The sequence below is a fragment of the Varroa jacobsoni genome, unplaced genomic scaffold (assembly GCF_002532875.2).
Source record: "Varroa jacobsoni isolate VJ856 unplaced genomic scaffold, vjacob_1.0 contig00565, whole genome shotgun sequence".
Classification (NCBI taxonomy): domain Eukaryota; kingdom Metazoa; phylum Arthropoda; class Arachnida; order Mesostigmata; family Varroidae; genus Varroa; species Varroa jacobsoni.
In genome coordinates this window covers 18,249-38,324 of record NW_019214488.1, presented here as the reverse complement: position 1 = coordinate 38,324, position 20,076 = coordinate 18,249, and the positions used below count along the sequence as shown (strand labels likewise).

At 42.9% G+C, this 20,076-nt stretch overlaps 1 protein-coding gene across 3 annotated transcripts; it reads left to right on the top strand.

Annotated features, from left to right (window-relative positions):
- Window positions 1–14,423: 14,423 nt before the first annotated feature.
- LOC111271374 (serine/threonine-protein phosphatase PP1-gamma catalytic subunit B) lies at window positions 14,424–18,352 on the top strand. Of its 3 annotated transcripts, XM_022852117.2 has the most exons (4): window positions 14,424–16,451; window positions 16,599–16,680; window positions 16,970–17,234; window positions 17,896–18,352. In XM_022852117.2, exons 1-4 carry the CDS (start codon window positions 16,268–16,270, stop codon window positions 18,145–18,147), a joined length of 783 nt encoding a protein of 260 aa, XP_022707852.1. In that variant the 5' UTR covers window positions 14,424–16,267; the 3' UTR covers window positions 18,148–18,352. The 3 variants fall into 3 exon arrangements, with proteins under 3 accessions (XP_022707852.1, XP_022707853.1, XP_086829019.1); XM_022852118.2 differs by having other exon boundaries at window positions 14,424–16,680; XM_086972893.1 differs by having other exon boundaries at window positions 14,424–16,680; window positions 17,816–18,018.
- Window positions 18,353–20,076: the final 1,724 nt, after the last annotated feature.

The window sequence follows — 20,076 nt, the reverse complement described above, 5'->3', positions numbered from 1 at the left end:
TCAGACTCGAATTCTACGGACCAATTTAGCGTGACCAAAACTTAACGTGGGTGTATGTAAAAGCGAACCTGGAGCCTACACACAGTTGTCGGCTTTCTAATGGACTTGCGAATACAAGGACTATGTTATTCGGATACGTGAAAGCCATTGATCGAAAACATTGATAGGCTGTCGGATGCAGGGCAATTCGTAACCAACAACGGTATACTCGTGTATACGTAACTGTGGTATTCCCACGAAAAAAACGAAGCCGACGATATTTCTTCGTTATGTGGTGCAGGTCTAATGACTCAACTTCCAAATCTTTTTCGGATGGAAACACCGGCTCGGTAGGCCAACTAGCTAGTCAAGCAGCGCAAACAACACCAGAGGCGTTATGGCCGAGAGAATCGAGTGTCTCAGATAAGTCTAAATTCGATACCTTTAGCAATTCCTTAATGTTTCAGCGTCCTGCATCGGATGAAATGCAAACCATGGCTTCACAACGAATCGATACGAACCGTCCGCTTGGTATAACTACTTTCACTGTTATTCCAGGCAACCAGATACTGACGCCACAGCAGCAATACATATGGCACGTTTATCCGCTTTCTGGAACGGGGCTGTCCTGGACTAGCGCAAGTTCTAACAGCCAGGATGAAGAGACTATCAGCCCAAGCTATCGGATACCTGCGGTAATGGCCCTACCAGTTACTTCTAACGGGAGTCGAAATTTCCGTTTACACAACATTCAACATCGAAATTCATATCAACGTCGCAGATCTTGGCAGGGCAGTCTTAGCAGAACTCCTTTGCGTTCCCAGGCTTCTTATGCTCGTCAATTGTGCGAATCAAGCGGCCTTCGGTGGAACCCGCAATCACACCTCGCTTCAAGTATAGGCTCAGCACAGAGGCGCTACTACCGGCGCTATTTGATAGAATAGGCCAAGTTTACTGAGTAACAATAAACGAAGATTCAAGTCCCTGCTCACAACTCCCAGGACGAGTAATTCTGCGCAGAGCATTCCACAGAGGGTTTAAGAGGTCCCTTATTAGTAATGGGTAATGGATTAGAGTAATGGGTCCCATTAATGTGCTTGGTTTTCTAGTCTACAGTGGAAATTGACCGATTAAGCAAACTGAAGAGAAGTTGCGCATAGTTAGGCTAATTATTGATCCGTTTTATCAATAGATTAACTCGTAACTTATGCCGTGCGGCATGCAAGTTCTGCGCAGATAGTACAGTTATCACCAGAAACGATTATAGTGCTTCAGTTAAAAGCTTAAACTGTACGTATCCTGAACTTAGTTCAATCATTCAGGTAAACGCATTTTGTAACAGCGTTGCACGAAAATTAGAACGGAACAAATAACTCGTCATGTTCACGAGTTCAATATTAGTTATGATCAATCCTATTTGAACACATCTCAAGCATATATGAAACACCACATTGATAAAACTAATTCATCAAAGGTGATTAAAAAAAAAAAATGTGTTTTTGGCACGGATAGCAGGACTTCACATTTCGATTGACTCACACATGAACGACTAGAGGAAAAATATCGAGTTTAGCCAGTGTATTCATGTAAGATTACGGACAATTATCTCTCTAAAATTTCAGCTGAAATAAACAGAAGTCCTTTCGAGATATTTATGAATAATATATGCCGCTTGCGTTATTCGCAGATCGAGTCGCACAGACTTACATGATCTCTTACAAATCATCTTTAGCCCTGAACAGGCGCCGAGGGTAACCGTCAACAAACATATCGTGCATCCTATTCTTCCTAGCGTTACCGTAGCCGAAGCGATCGTGCTTGCTCTTTTCAAGCAGTTTCTGCAAAAGTCTGGTCAAACCCTCATAAACAGAGTAATCTCAGCGTCATTGCGCGAGAGGAGGAGAGGCTCCACGAGAAAGATATTGCGAAGCAAGGCAAAAGCGACCGACGGAGAGGGCGTGAGGTACCAATTCGAATTCAAATGTTGCACAGTGACACTATCTGATGGTGGCCAGCGTCATTGGCGACATCGCTCCTTCTACATATGACAGTTCAATGTGGCGCAGTCAGCTATAAACAGACCAACAACAATTTCGATTGAAGTTACGGCCGAGCAGGAACCAACCACTGGGATGAAATGCTACTGGTATTGGCATAGAAAAGCTGCTTCACTAAATGCATTGTTACAAGCTTCAGGCCTCGCCGCTACACTGCGTAGATGCAGTGTTCTTCCCCAACATTTATTATTTATGATTATTGTCGTTGCCGTCAACTCGTCTGCGGTTGTTGATGTTAAAACTGGCAACGGGGCTTCACGGCACCAGTTCTCTTCGTCGGATGTGGCGCCGTCAATTTGGCGGTGCGCTTTCTCTCAGCTTCTTTTTTTTTTATGGGCAATGTTTTCCTTTTCGCCAGTTGGATTTGGGAACTGCAAAATAGCTCCTTTTTCCTGAAGCTTCACACCTTTCGAATACACTAAATCAGAATCGGCTTTGATTCAGACGAATCAAAGGGAAAGATTTGCATACATTTTGAAACTGGCATTTATTTCTCATGTTTGATCATAGCGTAGCGGAATCTACTTAGAGAAAATTGCGAACGTTTCGTTTACATCCTGTCGACCCAATTTAATGACGTTCCTGTACATTTTATTGTTGTATATATATGTGCCATGCGTCTGTTTTATAAACACATGTTTTACAATAAAATGTTTGAAAAATTTGAATAGTAACTGACATGACTGTAACGTGTTGAAGCATTTATTTTTTTCCGTGGCTAAAGGTCAACGCAATTTTGCTGCGGCGATAGATATATATCCGAGTGGGTGACAAAATAGGTTGGCGTTGTTATATTGATACATTTGTGTTTTAGAGCGGTCATCTCCTGCGATCAGGTCTTTATAGCAACGAGTGTTAAGTGTATCTGTTTGATTTAGCATACTGATTTTAAATGACGTCAGCTGCCCCCACATGTTTAATGTTCTTGCAGGGTGCTGCTTTAAATTAGCCATTGCTATTTGGAAGCGTTATCAGATTGTACCGTAAGGAAATCAGTACTAGGTAGGTTACTTTGGCACGATCTCTAGAGCTAGACTCTATTAGCGACCAGGATCAGTAGGCTGTACAAAATAAATAGAGCTAGTCATATTTTGGATTCATCGTTGTTGCACAAATTTGAGTGTAGTTGCCTTAAGGTACATATGGGTGATATTTTTTTTTATCCAATGCACGTGCAGGTTCGTCGTAGCTGCGTATTCTCTAAGTCTGAACGTGATCATCCATCTCCTGGATGCCGATTCGTGGTCAAATTGTCCTTGCTTCTTCCCGGGTACTGGCCGCTTCTAGGCACTATGCCCAGCGTATAGCCGTTGCTTCATGTTACACTATTCTATCTTTTGTCTCAGTCTAAGGAAGACATATACGATAGCCATTGGCAATGCATTAGTAGATGAACAGCGGTGAGACTGCCATTTCCTTACCAGCACCGTCTAGCGCCTTTAAGCGACCCGCTCTCGATCATGTCGGCCTGCGAAATGCGCAGAACGGCCGAAGCGATCCTGGCGTTGCTAGTGATACGCATCGAGAAAGATTTCCTACACATTGCTCCACTCGAATCGCATTGGCATTAAATATGATGGTATGGTGCACACAGACTATCGGAGCCCATGGACTGGCGAATCTAAGCATCATCGGCAACAGTCTGTCGGCCTGCGTCGAATCAGTAAGCGTTACTAGTCGTATGAGCTGCATTTGGACGCGAACCCGTTCACTTTCGCTGACTGTGACGAAAGCCAGCCACCAAACCTCCACTGTCCATTGAGCGCAGCTACAAGCAAGAACAAATATAAGTGACGGACGCGCGAATTTCAAACATACGTAGTCTGGAATAGCGTGACTGAGCGCCAGTTTGTGTTGGAGAGAAAATGAGACAGAGACCAAGTGGGAGCAGAGAGGAATCGGAAAGACGGAAACGAAAATACCCATACGAACGACCGCCGATGGGTGGTCGGTCATCTGGCTTTGCTCACCGGTTCTGTTCGGCCCTTGTTTACATAACGAAAAATAACTTCACGTTTATGTTGATTAATTGTTTACAATTTTATACTAATTAAGACATGAACCTTAGTTAAATCTATTTGCAGGTACTATTATGGTTAGTGAGTAGTTTTATACACAAAACTAATATGTCATTTAAGCAACGCGGATTTTTCGTGAAGTTCACCTTATTACCCATGCGATTGTGTGAAGCTCGCGAGGTGGTTAAATGTCTGTTTGTATTAGCTCAAAGTCAATCTGCGCCTTTGCTTTTTTCGAGAAGTCATGCGTTCCGAACGTCTAGGGATTAGGATAATGTACTGAGAACCACCAGATTTGCGAGAAATGCGCGCAAGTATATATATATATATATACATATATGCTAATTCTATCCTCAACAGATACGTGATTGAAACACGTAAAAGAATATAGCTATTACAACTCTAAGGACAAGCTAGACTTATGATTAAGCGATAGATTTGACGGCTCCGTAGTTGGCTGAAAAAGCTCGGGTGTATTGATCTAACTTCTGTCGCCGATAGTGATAGATATCACGGAAATATAGGAGGTACAGTACGATATCTGTGAACACCTCAATTATGGTAAAACTTCCCACTGGCCAGTGTGCTTAGCGGTCTCTACAAATAAACCCTAATCAGCTCCGGGTAGTTATCTCATGCTGCGTCATACCGACATAGGTGCTCCTAAGATGGACGAGGGTTTTGTGAAATAGGACAGACCACTGAAGCTAGGCTAGAGCTAAGCTCAGATCTTCTCCACTCAGTGACCAGTGATCAAATTGAAATCTTAAGCGAATTTATTAGGCTCACCTTTAAAGATTTTGTTATGAAAGCATTTCGAGTTCTCACGGCTAATGTGGATCCGAATGTATGACCACTAGATGACCATAACCTATCACGTAAAAATGAAGAAAAGACGAAAACAACTTTCGAATGTCTTCAGATTACCTAACGTGTTACGACACGCTCATTTTAAAAAATCGCGGCAGTCCAAGCAGAGTTCAAAGGGAGCCCTGCTCCGTTCTACATACGGAAATTGCTTAGTTTGTTCGCCCAGAGATCGAATTAACGAAAGGTGATCACGTTCGGACTAACTGGCAGATTTTTACGGCCTGTTACAGATTTGGATGGCTACCACGTAATATATACGTGCGTTTTATTCAACGACGGCGCATTGACACTTTGAAGGAGTAACTTAATCGTATGTATCGTATCGGAGCTATATTCCTTGCCATAGAATACATGAATTGATGAACGCAACGTACTTTTTCGAGGTTTTTCTATTGCTAGCGATGGTAGGCGGAGCCTATTTAACGCTTGCGATTGTTTCTTAGAAATCGTTCAGGAACTACTGGTCCAAATGCCAAACTTCGACTTTTTATCTTCCGGCATTGACGAAGCGTAATTTTGCGAATAAACGCCACACCTCCTCCCGACGCTCAGATTGGGAGAAAAACGTAGACTATTCGTTCAAGTGTATGATCCTGAATGTTAATCGGATCAGCTGAATTGATCGGACCAGTAACAGAGAACTTTTTTCTCTCAAATTTTACCAGATGAGGTAACAAACCTGCTGTAGTTAATGCTGAAGAGCTCTGTTTTATTAGAGTTCCTGTAGAAAGAGCTCGCTGGTCGCTTAGCAAACATGTATATCATTAAGTGATGATGATTCATAGCACAAACAGGTTACTACGTCAACCTGCATTAAGTTTTTATTCATTTGTTGTTATTATTGTTGTTAACATTGGTATTAATATTGTTAAATTACGCAAACAATATGTCAATACACTAACCCAATAAAATATTTAAAGAAGTAGAATAGCAATAATTTTCTAAGAAATTTTATAAATGTGATAATTTAAGTATAAATTTCATTGTATTAAAAAAATGTCGCTAAACGAGGTAAGCAGTGTCGAAGCATCAAGGTATATCCTGAATTAGAAATCATCAAGATATAATTAAGTGTAGGCGTTCATAATATGTTTTGGGTTAGCTTTTTTTTCATAGCATTCTTTTTTAGCAATAACATAATAAATAATCAAATACAGTTTTTACGATCAGGCAACTTGTTGGTCGTTTTAAATATGGCAGTTGGTTACAACTAATTTAGAATTTTTTTTTTTTATTTAAAGCTTGATTGATACGTCTAGGGTTGCTACGAACACCGATGTTCATAGAATTTTCGTAGCAGTCTATAAGCGACGAGCTCCCTCCTTAAACATGGAAAATCTATTTTCTTTCTCCATTCTCACTCACTTTCACATTTGGCAGTACAAGATGTCCACCAGGCTCAACGCTGCTATTTGTCTTCGAGAGCAGCTTCGGATGGCAACTTCCAGAGCTAGCATTATTATTATTAGAGGCTCCTATCATCATTATTGGATTCACAAAATGAATCTGAATACATAAATAATCCTGGTTTATGATAAACTATTCCTGAGAAAGTTGTATTTCAATCGAATTGGAAACACTCGCCATTCATGCCCAGCGCACAACATAATTCGAAACTATTCAAAATAATTGGTAGTAGATTTAGCAGAGATAATGCGTATTCTACCTAACTATATTTATAACGTATCTTTTTACCTCACCGTCGTGTCGTGTTAAAGAGAAACAGTTGGTCGTACTTCAAACAAAGACTAGATTACGGGTGGCACCCTAACCGATCATCGATATGGTACTAGGTCGGGATATTGTAAGGCCGTCGAATTCGGACTCTTATTCAGCGTATCTTTACAGATTCCTAAACAAAAGCTGTAGACACAATAGCTTTTTTTTTTTTGATTGGTCTGAATTAACCGCCGTTGGTAGTGACAGCGTTAGCACACTCTTCCGCACAGATTGGGCACTTTTGGCCAAAATGGCGTAGAAACGTGTGAGACTGCAAGTCCTAGTAGGCTCGTCTCTGATGTACTAGCCTTTGGTAAAAGTAGACCTGATACAGTGAAAAGGCGTCAAAAGAAAGATTTAAAAATAGTTCTGGAAATCGTAGCCATTAATACGTCCCAGCAATTTGAATCGATTCAAAAAATTAACAAGAAAAAGTATACTACTAGTTTGAAGATGCTTTCTGTGGCCGATAGATTTCAGCGACCACAAGCCCTTATCTGCTGGATGCCCGGCATTGATGCATTACGCAAATGGCTCGGAGTTAAATGTATACTAAACCTGAAGTCGTTCCTCGTACTATTGATATTTCCGACGACGTATACCGGAATAAATCAGTTGTTTTTAAGATAGGATCGTGCGTCGTAGGCGTAAGGATGAGTCAGCCTAGTATAATACTACTTTAAGAGCGGTAGTGATATATTGCGTCAGGTTGTGTTAAAGCGGACTGCACTGTATCCTGTTGCCACTATTGTAAAGCCATGCCGAAGATAGGTATGCCGCCGATCAGCATTCGAAGCATTAGAATATCCATAGCTATGTATTTGCTGTTGGATCTTCCAACACAACGGCTGCACCGCAGAAGCTGCGAACCAAATGGCGCAGCGACAAGACCCAGCAGATTAAACCATGACCCAGAAGGCACTAGCCAATAGCGATGCGCAACAGTGGAGAGGCATAGGTCCTGATGGGACATGTAAACATGTAATGCTGAGCAAGCAGTCAAGTGAGAGCAACGCGACGGGATCGAATGGAAGGAACACAGATGCAACTAGCGAAAAAATAACACGGTAACGAAAGTAGCGACGGTTCACGATGAGAAGAAAGGCGAAAGCTCTGGCGAGCATAACGGGACCGGCCAAAATGTCAAACGTATAGGCCACTCACATAGGCGAGAAGCTCACCAAACCAGACGGATTAGCTACGCAATCGCAATACGTATCATTAAACCTTGGTTTTTGAACAGTGCGTTATTCAATAATCGGCTTTATCCATATTTATAAATGTAGAATAATGCGTAATTGTGGTCGAATGTCGGTATTGATTTGGAACGATCCACTATTCTCAAAGGAAACAAGTTATCGATTCATGACCAAAACAACAAGTTAGTTTAAGTTTGCATTGCAATGATAGAGGTCAAATTTACTAAGCTTCAGAGAAACGAATCTTCGACTTTATCGCAGACTTCGATTCTCGTTTCGAAATTTGTCCGCTATTGTCTCTACTATTGATTCTGTCACCTGTCCCAAATTAGGTACTTGCTTGAATGCCTCATGTCTAGATATTCGGCTGTTAAACGACTTCTGATATTGCACGGGTTCTGATAGAGATCACTTATGTGTCAGATTATTATTCCGTTTACACGATGTTCAAATCATCTGTGATGTCCGGAGTCTGGCAGCGGGACTCCTAAAAGAGCAAAATTTTCAACGCCCACAACTATGAACAATTTACTCAAACACTGAGTGAACATTGCTTGTTGAGGTCCCAAAAACCTCTGCAAGCTTCTTGTCAGATTGTCGTTGCTTGCTACGGAAAAAGTTTTCCTATCGAGGCACAGACATTACTATCACGTACATGGCAACATAAATGTTGGGATGTAGAGCTGCGTCAAAATTGCGTCATAAATACTTTGTATCGAAATTTAATACGAGTAAGATACATTGCCATCGCTTACGAGCTACGTATCGCTAAAAGATTACAGAGAACAAACATGATATCTTTTTTAATGAAAAAGTTTACAAACTGATGGGGGCACCTGGTGGCCTTTTAAAATAGATATAGCAAATTTCAGAAAACCAAAATCACCTACGGTGAAACTTCTGCTCAAGCAAAGTAGAAGGATATAGCAAATGCGTTTGCAAGCCACTTGTCAAACAATTCTAGGTCTGAAACTGTAAGCCATAGAAAGCCAGCAGACGCCCCGGCCATCAATCGTGCTTATTTCTGTTCGTATAGTCAAAAGTGTATTCAATCGTATTTAACAATATATATATGTATATTCTATCCGATTCGTTGACCTGGTTGTTCTGGTCAAGCTAGCGTATAGGATAAAAGCAGACTTCAAGAATGCCCATAGTGATAGTCAAAAGCAATAAAGTTTATCGTTTCTATTACAGTTATTCTTCGTATAGCGTACATATTTAAACTTTCAGATCGCCAAGGAATCTTGTTGAATAGTTTCAAAGTACCTCAGTTTACCTTTTGTAAGGGTACAGGTGATCGTTGGAGTTCAAGTCATCATAGACTCATCGCTCTCGCAAGCTTCATGGGAAAACTTTTTGAACTCTATGTTGAGAATCAGATTCTTGTCCACCGAGAGAAGGCTGGCTTCCTTGTAGTGCTGGATGCCTATATCCGTCAATCCTCGTCCATATGGCTAGCGCTTAGCGAACTAAATCATTCATCCGACGTAAAGCTCAGGATGACAACGCTGTCGCTGACGTCTTCCTTGACGCTTCCAAAGCCTTCAATGCGTTGCAAGATAGTCACTAAAATCAATCTTTTCTCACTGTGGGGTAGACGACAATCTTTGCAGACGGCTCTCATCGTATCTATGGAATAGAACTATGCAGGTACGAAGAAAAAACGTTGCTTTCACTTAAGTTACAGACAAAAGTTACAGTTATAGACGTTTCTCAAGGCGCTGTGCCAGGCCTTCCTACTTGGTTCTACACTACTTTTCGTTATGACTACTCAAATGACAAATCTTTTCTATTTTAAATCGACAGAAATGCAAAGACGAAGTCAGCTTCCAGAAGAATGAATAATAGCCTAAAAGAGATCAACAACGTATTTTCTTCGCTCTGTTGAAAAGTAAACATATTTAAAATCAAACTCTTGTTCTGTAGCCAGTTTAGTGAAATCTTCACATTAATGATGATAAAGTTGTTTCGAAAGGTTGACCTTTAACTTTCTGTGCGTGAGCATTTCTTTTGGGTTTTCCACTTCAGAAAAAACTGAAACAGATAGGGTCAGCGCCCATCGTATCTTTACTGAATCCTTGTTACGCTACTGTATTGCAGCTTGGAATGGCTCTTAGAAAAATAACCATTCAGAAGCTCAAGGTCGTCCAAAATGGCGCAACTTGGAGCAGGTTTAGCCCCCCGTCAAGGAAACTCAGTTTCAAAAGCACGCTCCTTCTATGAAATTCTCAGTATACACCGTTTAATACAGGCTAAGCGGTAATCAAAGTCCTTAAATAGTTATCTAGGAAGTTACCAGCGGGCCTTGAAAATAATTGGGCTTGGAGATTTTGACATGTAGTAAAAAATCTTGGAAACAACACAACGTAAGGTTTACTCAAGCATGAAGGTTGTTTGCCCAGCATGGCCCAGAAAAGGCAACTACAATAAAGTGAAACAACCTTTCATTATGAGTTAACAATCCTAAAAGTTTTACTAAACTTAAAATGGAGCTTAAGGACTACTATTCGAAGCAGTAATCTTCTAGCTAATTCTCTAAACTCGGCAGACTCTGAAAAAGGGTCTTTCGAGAGCCTCTGTATTTTGCAGCAGGTAGAACGTATGGTTTTAAATTAATAAAAAGCACCAATGTAACAGTCAATTAGGAAGCTACCTAGGTTCGATGTAGTCTTCAAATCTTATGCGTTAATATCATAACTCTCTGCTTGGCCACCCAGATATGATACTATTACCTTTTATCCATAGTAGTCGCGTTAAGCTATGTCAAAAAAAAAGTAGTAGTTATGAATAATTCGAATTTTTTGCCTTTTTATAGATACTACGCAATGATTCTGTTCAATTTTCATCTCCAAGTGACCAGTTGTCATATGTATATTATCCCATCTATACGTGTAGCACAAGTACATTTTTTCGTGACACAAAGTAAACATGTGTATGCTATCGCGAGTATAGATGGGCGTCTAAGCATACACAAAAATCTCATCAACTGATTATGAAGGACCCAACCAATACATGAAGGATGTTTCTTTGAACAGACGCAGGTAAGAAAGTTTGTGGTAAAGCATTTTCGCCGATGACATGAGATTTGCGTTTGGGATAGCGTATTACAGATACTAGTAGGCAGTAATAGGCGCCTGCCAAAGTTCCTACAGTGTTCCTGCCAACACATCTAAAGAAGCTTCTTCAACAACGAATGAAGTGAGCTCGGTAGAAATAATTTACATAAGAATATCTAGTAAATAATAGAACTCCAGAAACTATCAGCAGATGACTGTTGAAAGATACGAGTAAACTTCCGAGCTCGTTGGAATAAAGGTAAGTACGAAATGGAGGTTTAGATTACCCCATTAAAGCTTGATGAAGTCTGCGGACACAAGTAAGATTAGGCTGACATTTTAAGCGTTTAGTAAACCAGGAGCTAAAAATAGCAAAAAAAGCTTTATAATATTATTTGATCGTGCTGGTGACCCTCCATCGTCTACAACGGTACATTTTTGTCCTCTACAATTAAGGCATAGGTCATTTAATGAGCATCTTGACGAGAATGAGACAAGCGATCAACAACTGAGAAGTCACTATTCATTTGGACCTTCTCAGTAGTCCTAGCGAATGCTCTGGATATTGTTGTGGATGACCGTTCAAGTATCTAACTCGTAAGATATCATAACGTCTCTCTTTTCGTAGCATTTTACATAAGTGACACATAGGTGATATAAAGTAACCGCTAATTGCGACGGACGCCATCTACCGAACAAAAGCTGGTTACTCTCATACAACTAATTTTTACATCATTATTCTTAGCCATGTGTCTTTCTATTTCTGTTATAAACTGTAATTTTCATTACAGCACTTGCTTTCTATTTACTAATGCTCACCAGCCGAGTTATCACGTATCCGTCTGCTTTCATCTATACTGCAGATTGCTTGCTACTATATATCAATAAACAATCATTATAATAGGTGAAAAACATTGAAAAGGTCAAAACAATGAAAGTGTTTATGACGGCTGTTATACCTATGTACGCAAGTAGACGTCCTGTCCTTCTTTCAAATCTAATCTGTTAGGAGGCTTCATGCCTTATGGCGATAGCTTCTCGTCTAGCTAGACATTTGTAGGTAGACGCGCTCCAAAATGTTCTTTCACATAACATTTCGTCTGTCTTTCGACACTAGAGAGACCAGTGCAGCAGACAATAACAGCATAACAGAAGCGGGGTTAGAAGAGGCTGCAATTGTGTGGACTTCGGTGGGGCGATGCGGGCCGGCCCGCTGAACCCTGACGTTGGTCTGTCGAGGTGGTTTGCACTGTTTTCTTTTTGCCTGCCCCTGTTCTTGGGGCCTGTGGTCGCCCTCCCCTCTCGTTTTTCTTTTTCAATTTATCACCACTTTGTTTTGCTGACATCGCATCGCTCTTCACGCTCCTACTCCGTCTTTGATCGTAGGCTCTGCCACCTCCCTATTTTTTCCTACTCAGGGGACCTCTCTCATCCTTAGCTTTTGTCCGGTACCATCGCCGTTCCAAAGTCCCCTCACTCACATAGTCGGCAGGCATCGTCAAGACAGTCGCGGACCTCTTCTACCCTTGCGTCGTTTCAACTACCAGGGAGAAGGAAAAGGAGATGACGGGTCGGACGGGTAACGGGGTTGCCAAAGTAGAGGGAGGAAGCTCTAAAAGAGCTCGGAGACGCAGAGACGATGCGCGGCAGCGCCGGCTACCGAGTTGCCACCCGAAAATACAGGCGGTTGCCACATTCAAAATGCAGTTGAACAGTAGCAGTGACGCGATGGGGGGCACCAGGAATTTTTTGCCTTCTTCCCAGCAATCCCTCAACCCCAACAAACAATGACCATAGCGACTACAACAATAAACGTAACAAAAAAACCGTAATCAGTCACGCTTATTTCAATAGGTATGGAGAGAGGTCGAGGGTACAGGTGTAACCCATTCTTCACATACACATGCGCATATACTTTAGTAGACACACGAAGCGGCACATCTTAAAAACCCGTCAACAAGTGAAAACGCTTACTGAGGAATAGAAATATGTGGAAAAAGCGCTCCTTCTGATAATACTCGATAGTTTGGCCAGCTGAGGTAGACCTAAAGAATCTATGAGAACGAACTGTGGTTATCGGTTCTCCTATTATTCTATTACTAGTACCAGAGGGTTTGCCTTATTTGCACTATGATAGTATTTCAATAATAATAATAATAAAGCTGAATAATGATCCAATAGGTGAGTAACTAATAAGTGGAACTAAAAACAAAAAAATGCATCCGAAATCGATTGCGAAGGATTCAGCGCATGAGTATATTTTTGTCGAAGCCATAAAGGGACTTCATGGTTTAAATGAAGTTATATTATAATATATTACTTATCCTCCTTCCCTGACACAGACACACGCTCATACAAAATACGATGCCCGCATCGATTTTTGACTTTAAAAAAATCCGAAAACGGATGGAAGCAGCGAATGCGGTTTCAAAAAAGTGATCGGCATAGGACCCCATAAGGAATATCATAAACTTGGTTCAGCCAGTGCGTAAACAGTGAGGAAATTGGCCTATCAAAGCTGACAAAAGCAGACCAGACATTGTCGATATCACACCTGTAAACCGTACTACATTTGAGCTATGAATATCCCATGATTGGGTATGCAATTCAGACTGAACCCTGAAACAATTGAATTTTCTACACCTTCATATACGCATATCGCCTTATCATCAGCTACCGATTGCTAAAAATGCATGGCAGTATCTAAAAGACCGGCTCTCATTTCTATTAAAAACAATCTTCCAAAAAAGTTATCTATCTAGGAACGATTTAGATCATTAATCCGACAGAATTTATATTCAGAAGATCGAGTGGGTTCATTACTTTGTAGTACCTAGAAAGAAACTTCCAAGCCGCCATTCATCAGCTCCATAACAGGTATGTCCAGCTTTCTACCAAATGTTTACTATTGCAAATATGCGCTACACCTCCATTGCGGAAGCTATGTGGAGTCGATCTCATAAATAGCGGCTCATCTAAGTCTACACTAAGCAAGCGTCCGCGTCTTTGGCTTGCTCAACGTTTTTTTGCTGTCTAAGACAAAATAAAGCGGATGCGAATTCAACGGATAGTCGGCTGGCACCGCGAGCGTCACAAACGAGAATTTATTCTGATGCGACATTCGAGAAGAGTACGACTTCAGTGGCGTTTCTTCGATTCCTGTTCCTCTTTTTTTGCCGTCTTCTTGTTGCCGGTCCCTGCTTGCAGACCTTTGCGGGGACCCTCCTGGGTGAGCCAACCGGCCGGCGTGGATGGTCCCTTTAGTCAACAACTCGGTTGCGCCTTCCCCTTCAACAAGGCCGTCTATAAATTCGTTTGCTCTTGTGATATTTTGATGCAACGGCGGGTGCACATGAACTTTAACTCCTGTTTTTCTCGCGTGCTTGCTTTCGCACCTAGACAGCCTTCCCTCGCTCACATACTCTCACGCACCTTCGATCTTTTCCCTTTCCATCTTTTCGATCTTTAGCCAGATGCAGATACCTCAAAGCGGCAGAGCTGTTCTGCTGCTTTGGTGAAGCGCTGGCTTTCGACGCTAGAGCTGTACACAATAGCTTTCATCAGCGAAATGTCGCCGTGCGCCTCTCCGTTCTGTTCCTCCATCAGCCGCACACCACCGTGGCCATCTACGAACACTTCGCTACCGTCTGACTACTCCTCCAACCCTGGTTGCACTTCTGCTCCCCTGTTGGCCGTGTATCGTCGTCTTCGTTCTCTTCCTTATCAGAAAAGCGCGCTAGACTCATAACTCATCGCGGCAGAAACGAAACAAGAGATAGAGAGGCACTGTGCCAAAGCAAAATACTAAGCGTAGGTAGTAGTTGCAGGAGTCGAAGGAGCGGCTATACGACAGCGACAGTAGCAGCTTGCGAGAGTAGGGAGTAACGAGTCTGCTTCATGGAGTCGGGGAGATGGTGTTCTTAGGGACCACTATGGAACGGGAAAGAAGTGGGGAGCAGTAGCGTCCTTCCCATAAATTCTACCATTGGTCGAACCGTCAACGTCGACGCGTCAGTTACCGAGCCCCCGCCAGCCGGTGGCTGGCAGCATGGACGGCTACTCGCTCGCGTAGAGTCAAGCAGCGCGGGACGGCAATGGCGAAGGCGACAACGAAGCGCCCGTTGTGTATGGACGACGATGGCAAGCACACGTTGGGCGGGCAGCCACTGCATGAACCCGCGCGTTTGGTTGGGCTCGGCTGAACTGAACGCGGCGAATGAAAGAATGGAGCTTTAAAACAAAAGCGCCACAGGATGACCGGATGTGGTCCGGGGGCTTGGTGGAGAATGTTTGCAACGAATGTGGCCACCGTGGCCATCAATATACCATGTGAGACGGCGAACTTTCCAGCGACCCACCTTTCCCAGGCCTGCATTGGCGTAGCAGTGGCGCACATTGTACTCTCGAGATGGTTAAGAGCGCTTTCCATAACCCAGATTGTAGTCCCCACTGCCGCCCATTACTCGGTGTCTGCCGGTGACGGCCATCTTAGCCTCTCAGCTCATTCGTTGCTAACCTCCCGTTCTCCTACTCCGAGGACTCCAACTTGGCTTTCTCTTTATTGAGGAACACATCGGACAACGAGAATGGGGGCGGACTTTAAGAATCCTGGAGCCCAAGAGCCAGTGCGGTGAGTGGACGCAAAGGGAACAGAGCGAAAAAGGAGGAAAGAAATGTATGTGTATATATGCGATTGAACCGAAAAGAATGGCCATAGGCATCGAACAAAAATCTAGACACAGACTAAAGACAAAAGGCTGGGAAAGCCCAGTCTTTGCCGCCTGTTATAAGGGTTCCCGGAATCTAATCTGTTTCCATGGTTAATCTCTGAGGAGTGTAGTTTGCAAAACGCGCTGTCAAAGCTGGCCCAGCCATGGAAGAAAGGAGTTCATAAAAAAAGAAAATGATCGAAAGAGGCCAGTTTGCGAAATTCTATGACACCTTGCAGAAGGTCGACGCCTAGTTCACTATGTTGGCTTTGTATAATACCCTGTGTTTGGTTCGTTTGCAACTGATTTAACTCACATTTTTAGTAGAGTAGAGGCTGTGCTACAATCAATTAATTAGCTAGCCTACGACATTCTATCGGCCGGAAGTGAAACTGTATCACTAGGGGGCGCAAGTGACGCGCAACGCGGACACTGTTTTGCGTGGTCGACAGACTCAAACTCTCACTCGAGTCATGTGCTCCACAGAGGACCGCTGGGAATGGCCGCACCGGCGAAGCCAGGACAATAACGAAGCCAAATATAAGTCAACCGTACGGTTCCTATCTATTGGACCAGAAAGCAAATAGAGAAATTAAAAACACGGCACGCCTAAAAAGTAGCCGGTTCTCGCGGTTGTGTTCCAACAGCACCGGCAGGATGCCGGTTGACATGGACGCGATGCTTCGGCGACTACTTGAGGTACGCCGATCGAAAGATCCACACGTTCATATGAGCAGAAATGAGATTCTCTACTTAATCCAAGAGGCCCTACCCATATTGGAGCAACAGCCAATACTTATAGAACTCAATCCTCCACTAAATATCTGCGGTGATGTGCACGGTCAGTACCATGACTTGTTACGTATTCTACAGCAGGGCAAGCACCCTCCAAAGGCTAACTATTTGTTTCTCGGCGATTACGTCGACCGAGGCCGCAACTCAGTCGAAGTTCTCTGTTTGCTCCTGATTTACAAGATTCGCTTTCCAGGAAACGTATTCTTGCTGCGAGGCAATCACGAAACGCTCCGCATCAACGCCATCTACGGTTTTCTGTCCGAATGCAGATTAAGGTAGTTAAGGAAGTCGATAAAATATTGGCATAGCTAGAGATTCAGTTTGTGAACACCGAAACATGAATTTCTTGTGAAAATCCGCTACTAGCCGACTGACTATCGTTTGATTCTAGAGTTCAGTGGCAGCGGCAGCAACAACAAAAACAAACAGTTCTATCACAACGAAAATTTTCCGTCCCTTGTAATATAGAAGGCGAGTATGACTATGTATTTGCCTATGTATTTTTTCAAGTTACCTTCGCGTTGTAACCGCCAGCATTCACATTTACCAACACCATGAATGTAGGTATTCGCTTGAGGTGTACCACAAATTCAACGAGTTGTTTGCCTGGCTTCCGCTGGCCGCAGTGGTGGGCGACAAGATCTTTTGCTGTCATGGGGGCATCTCACCCGAGATGAAATCTGTCGACGACATTCGGGAAATTCGTCGACCGCTCAGAGATATTCCCGATTGGGGTCTGGCCTGCGATTTGTTATGGGCAGATCCTTACCCGGGTAAAGGTTTCGCCCAAAACGATCGAGGAGTGTCGTATGTATTCGGAGCAGATGCGGTACGTACGCCATAGTGGCCGGGAGCCTTAACGATTTAATTCTCTCCTTACCGGGCCTCAACAAAGAAATTCAGTGGCAAACAGATGGTTGTTGGCGCAGCTCACGTCAATAGAGCGCTTTGAAATTGAATCATAAATAGCAGGATAGTGAATTATTTATTTTTCTTTTACTATGAATATATTATTGATCTCACATCATGCATAACGCTTCGTAGAAGTTACACACGATCCTACTCTAGTTTAGTCAAACGGGAATAAACCACTATGAACGTGAAGTGTTTCTAAGTTCTTCCAGCTGAGCAATTTAGCGCCCGTAGGTTTACATCTAGATCAATACTGTGTTAGTTAATCAAAACACACGGTTGCTCAGATCGGATCGTGACGGCGCTTTATGTTAACTGATATTGATTATTATCTGTAAACGACGCTTGCGTGCGCAACAGCTGCCTTACACTCGAACCGCAGCAATGATCTAGCACTTTGAATAACCATTTCAACAGTTAGCTGAGCACATTGTTAATTTGTCCTCATTGAGCACATGAATAAAGTTTACAATTCACTTTGGCCCTGACCACTTCTAGGAAGACTTGTGTCATGCCTTGGCGTACGAAACATGAATCTGTTAGGCCATGCTATGTCTAACAGGATGCTACCGGTGCAGTTGCAGAAGTTCCTGGATGATAACAATTTGGACCTCGTGTGTCGCGCGCACCAGGTGGTAGCTGAAGGCTATGAGTTTTTCGCAAACCGATCATTGGTCACAATATTCTCCGCACCCAATTATTGTAATGAGTTCGATAATGCCGCATCGATGATGACAGTAGCGAAGGACCTCACGTGCACATTTCGGATTTTACGGCCGCAGGCGAAATTATCGCAAGCGATAAGAGACAAGACTTCAAAACTGCTTTAGCGTCGCCGTAGGGCAGCGAAATGTCTTTGAAGTGTAATTTAATTTTAACGACAAAAAAAATAATGAAAACAATTGGTGTACAATGTCTAACTACTGTTAGATTTTGCCCGAAGAGAAGCCAGTTCGTTGTGACGTGGACGATTTTCTTTGTTCGTGGTAATAACCGGGTAGAGAAATTGTTGCGACTCGAACATAGCAATAAAGATTTGTGAGTAAAGCTTGGGTCCACTAATATAATGAGGCGGCAGTTTAAATACATCTGTATATATATGTGTGTTGAATAGAGACGCGGAAGCAAAATTTGAACACGTAAATACGTTTTCAAATATGAGAAAACAAAATTAGGCGGAGAAATCTCATTCAACACAACAACTCTATCCGACACTTCATATTTAAAATTGACAACCAGTCTTTCGTAGAAGGACATACAGTGGTGCATATTACTGCACAAACGGCGAGATTTGTAATATCGTATGAAGTAGCATAGGCTTCTGTAGAAAGGCGACCTAGATAATTTTACGATGCGACTTATAGAATCATACACAACAGTACCGTAAGGCAATGTCGCGATGTACGATTATTGTCCGACGTCCATTGTTGTCACACATTAGAATCGCAACGCGTTGGCGCTCAGTAACACCTATCCTCGGCTTCAGGCACACCGATTCTCCTTAGCTTTGTCCGTTCATCAACATGCCTACCACTGTTTTTCGAAAGCCACATTATACTACGCCTGCTTCTGTCTCTAATACCTTGTCTATTTGGACTGCCGCCATCGCCAACTATAATAGTTAAATAGGTGACATTGCAAAGGCCTAGGAAAGAGGTTTATGTATGTGGTAAATGTCATAATACGAAAAGCAGACAACACACGATTGTTAGCGTTCGGGATCGCTTCAAATGCAGGTGACTAATCTAAGCGCAATATTACGCCAATAGGGGTCTCTCGACCCAAGACGCAACTGTCCGACCACCCTGGATGTTTCCAAGTTCTATGACAGGTACTACCTCAAATGGCTAGTGGCCTCCTTCCAGAACTGAACGACATGTGTATGCGTCCGATTTCGAACCTAAACTACCTCACGTATTTCTAGACCAAGTAGGTAAAGACTCTGCAGTTACACTCACACCCATTATTCTATGTTAATCATTAGCATTCCTAACTTCTCCACAGACCTAACGATGCTAGCTGGGCAAATGGTGGCTCCTCCTATTGGTCTAATATCGATAAGTTATAGTTGCCTTAACAGTATGGGGCAGGTCTTCAACAGAGAGGCCACATCAGTTTGCTTGCTAATCATCTTCCTATTGCGGAATGGTAAAAATGATGATGACAGCGTCTTTCTCCTTCTTGCGCCTGCGCTTGTTTTTCCGTTTACTCGTAGTAAGGCTAATGAGTGCGTCGTTCGTACGCGGATGTGTCCATGTGAACGAGTATGTGCCAGAGTTGCGCAGCGGTGTCCTTTGTCTCGGCCATGCGAACGTCAGCTTCTTCTGTGTATATCCCTAGCTACCAAGCTGAAACGTGCGTTTATGCCGACCCGAAAATGTGCTCTTCCTGGCTCGCTAGCAGAACCAGCTCGAGAGAAGGACCTCGGCCAGGCCAGCAGTTTGTGAGCAGCTGGAAACCTCCTGGCGTTGACGTGTGTCCATCTTAATCCCCCATGTGGTCCTCAGAGCCACCGTGTATCGCCTGCTTTCTTGTCGATATACTCGTACGTATTCACGCAGGTAGAAACAGGACATGCTACACTCCACGAGATACAGGGTCCAGGCAGTCTTTAGACAGATGAATAGATTTAGGTGTAGCAATCCTAACGAGCCTACTCGGGTCGGCCTAGTATCGTTGTAAACATACGGTGTACAAAACGCACATAAGCAAGTTTACGTGTCCTAAATACCCAGTTCTTCAACGAAATGATAGTTTTC

Coding starts and splice junctions, on each gene's coding strand:
- LOC111271374 (XM_022852118.2), top strand. CDS start 16,268: ATGCCGGTTGACATGGACGCGATGCTTCGGCGACTACTTGAGGTACGC. Junction 16,681..16,969: donor CTGTCCGAATGCAGATTAAG/GTAGTTAAGGAA, acceptor CCATGAATGTAG/GTATTCGCTTGAGGTGTACC. Junction 17,235..17,895: donor ATGTATTCGGAGCAGATGCG/GTACGTACGCCA, acceptor CTACCGGTGCAG/TTGCAGAAGTTCCTGGATGA.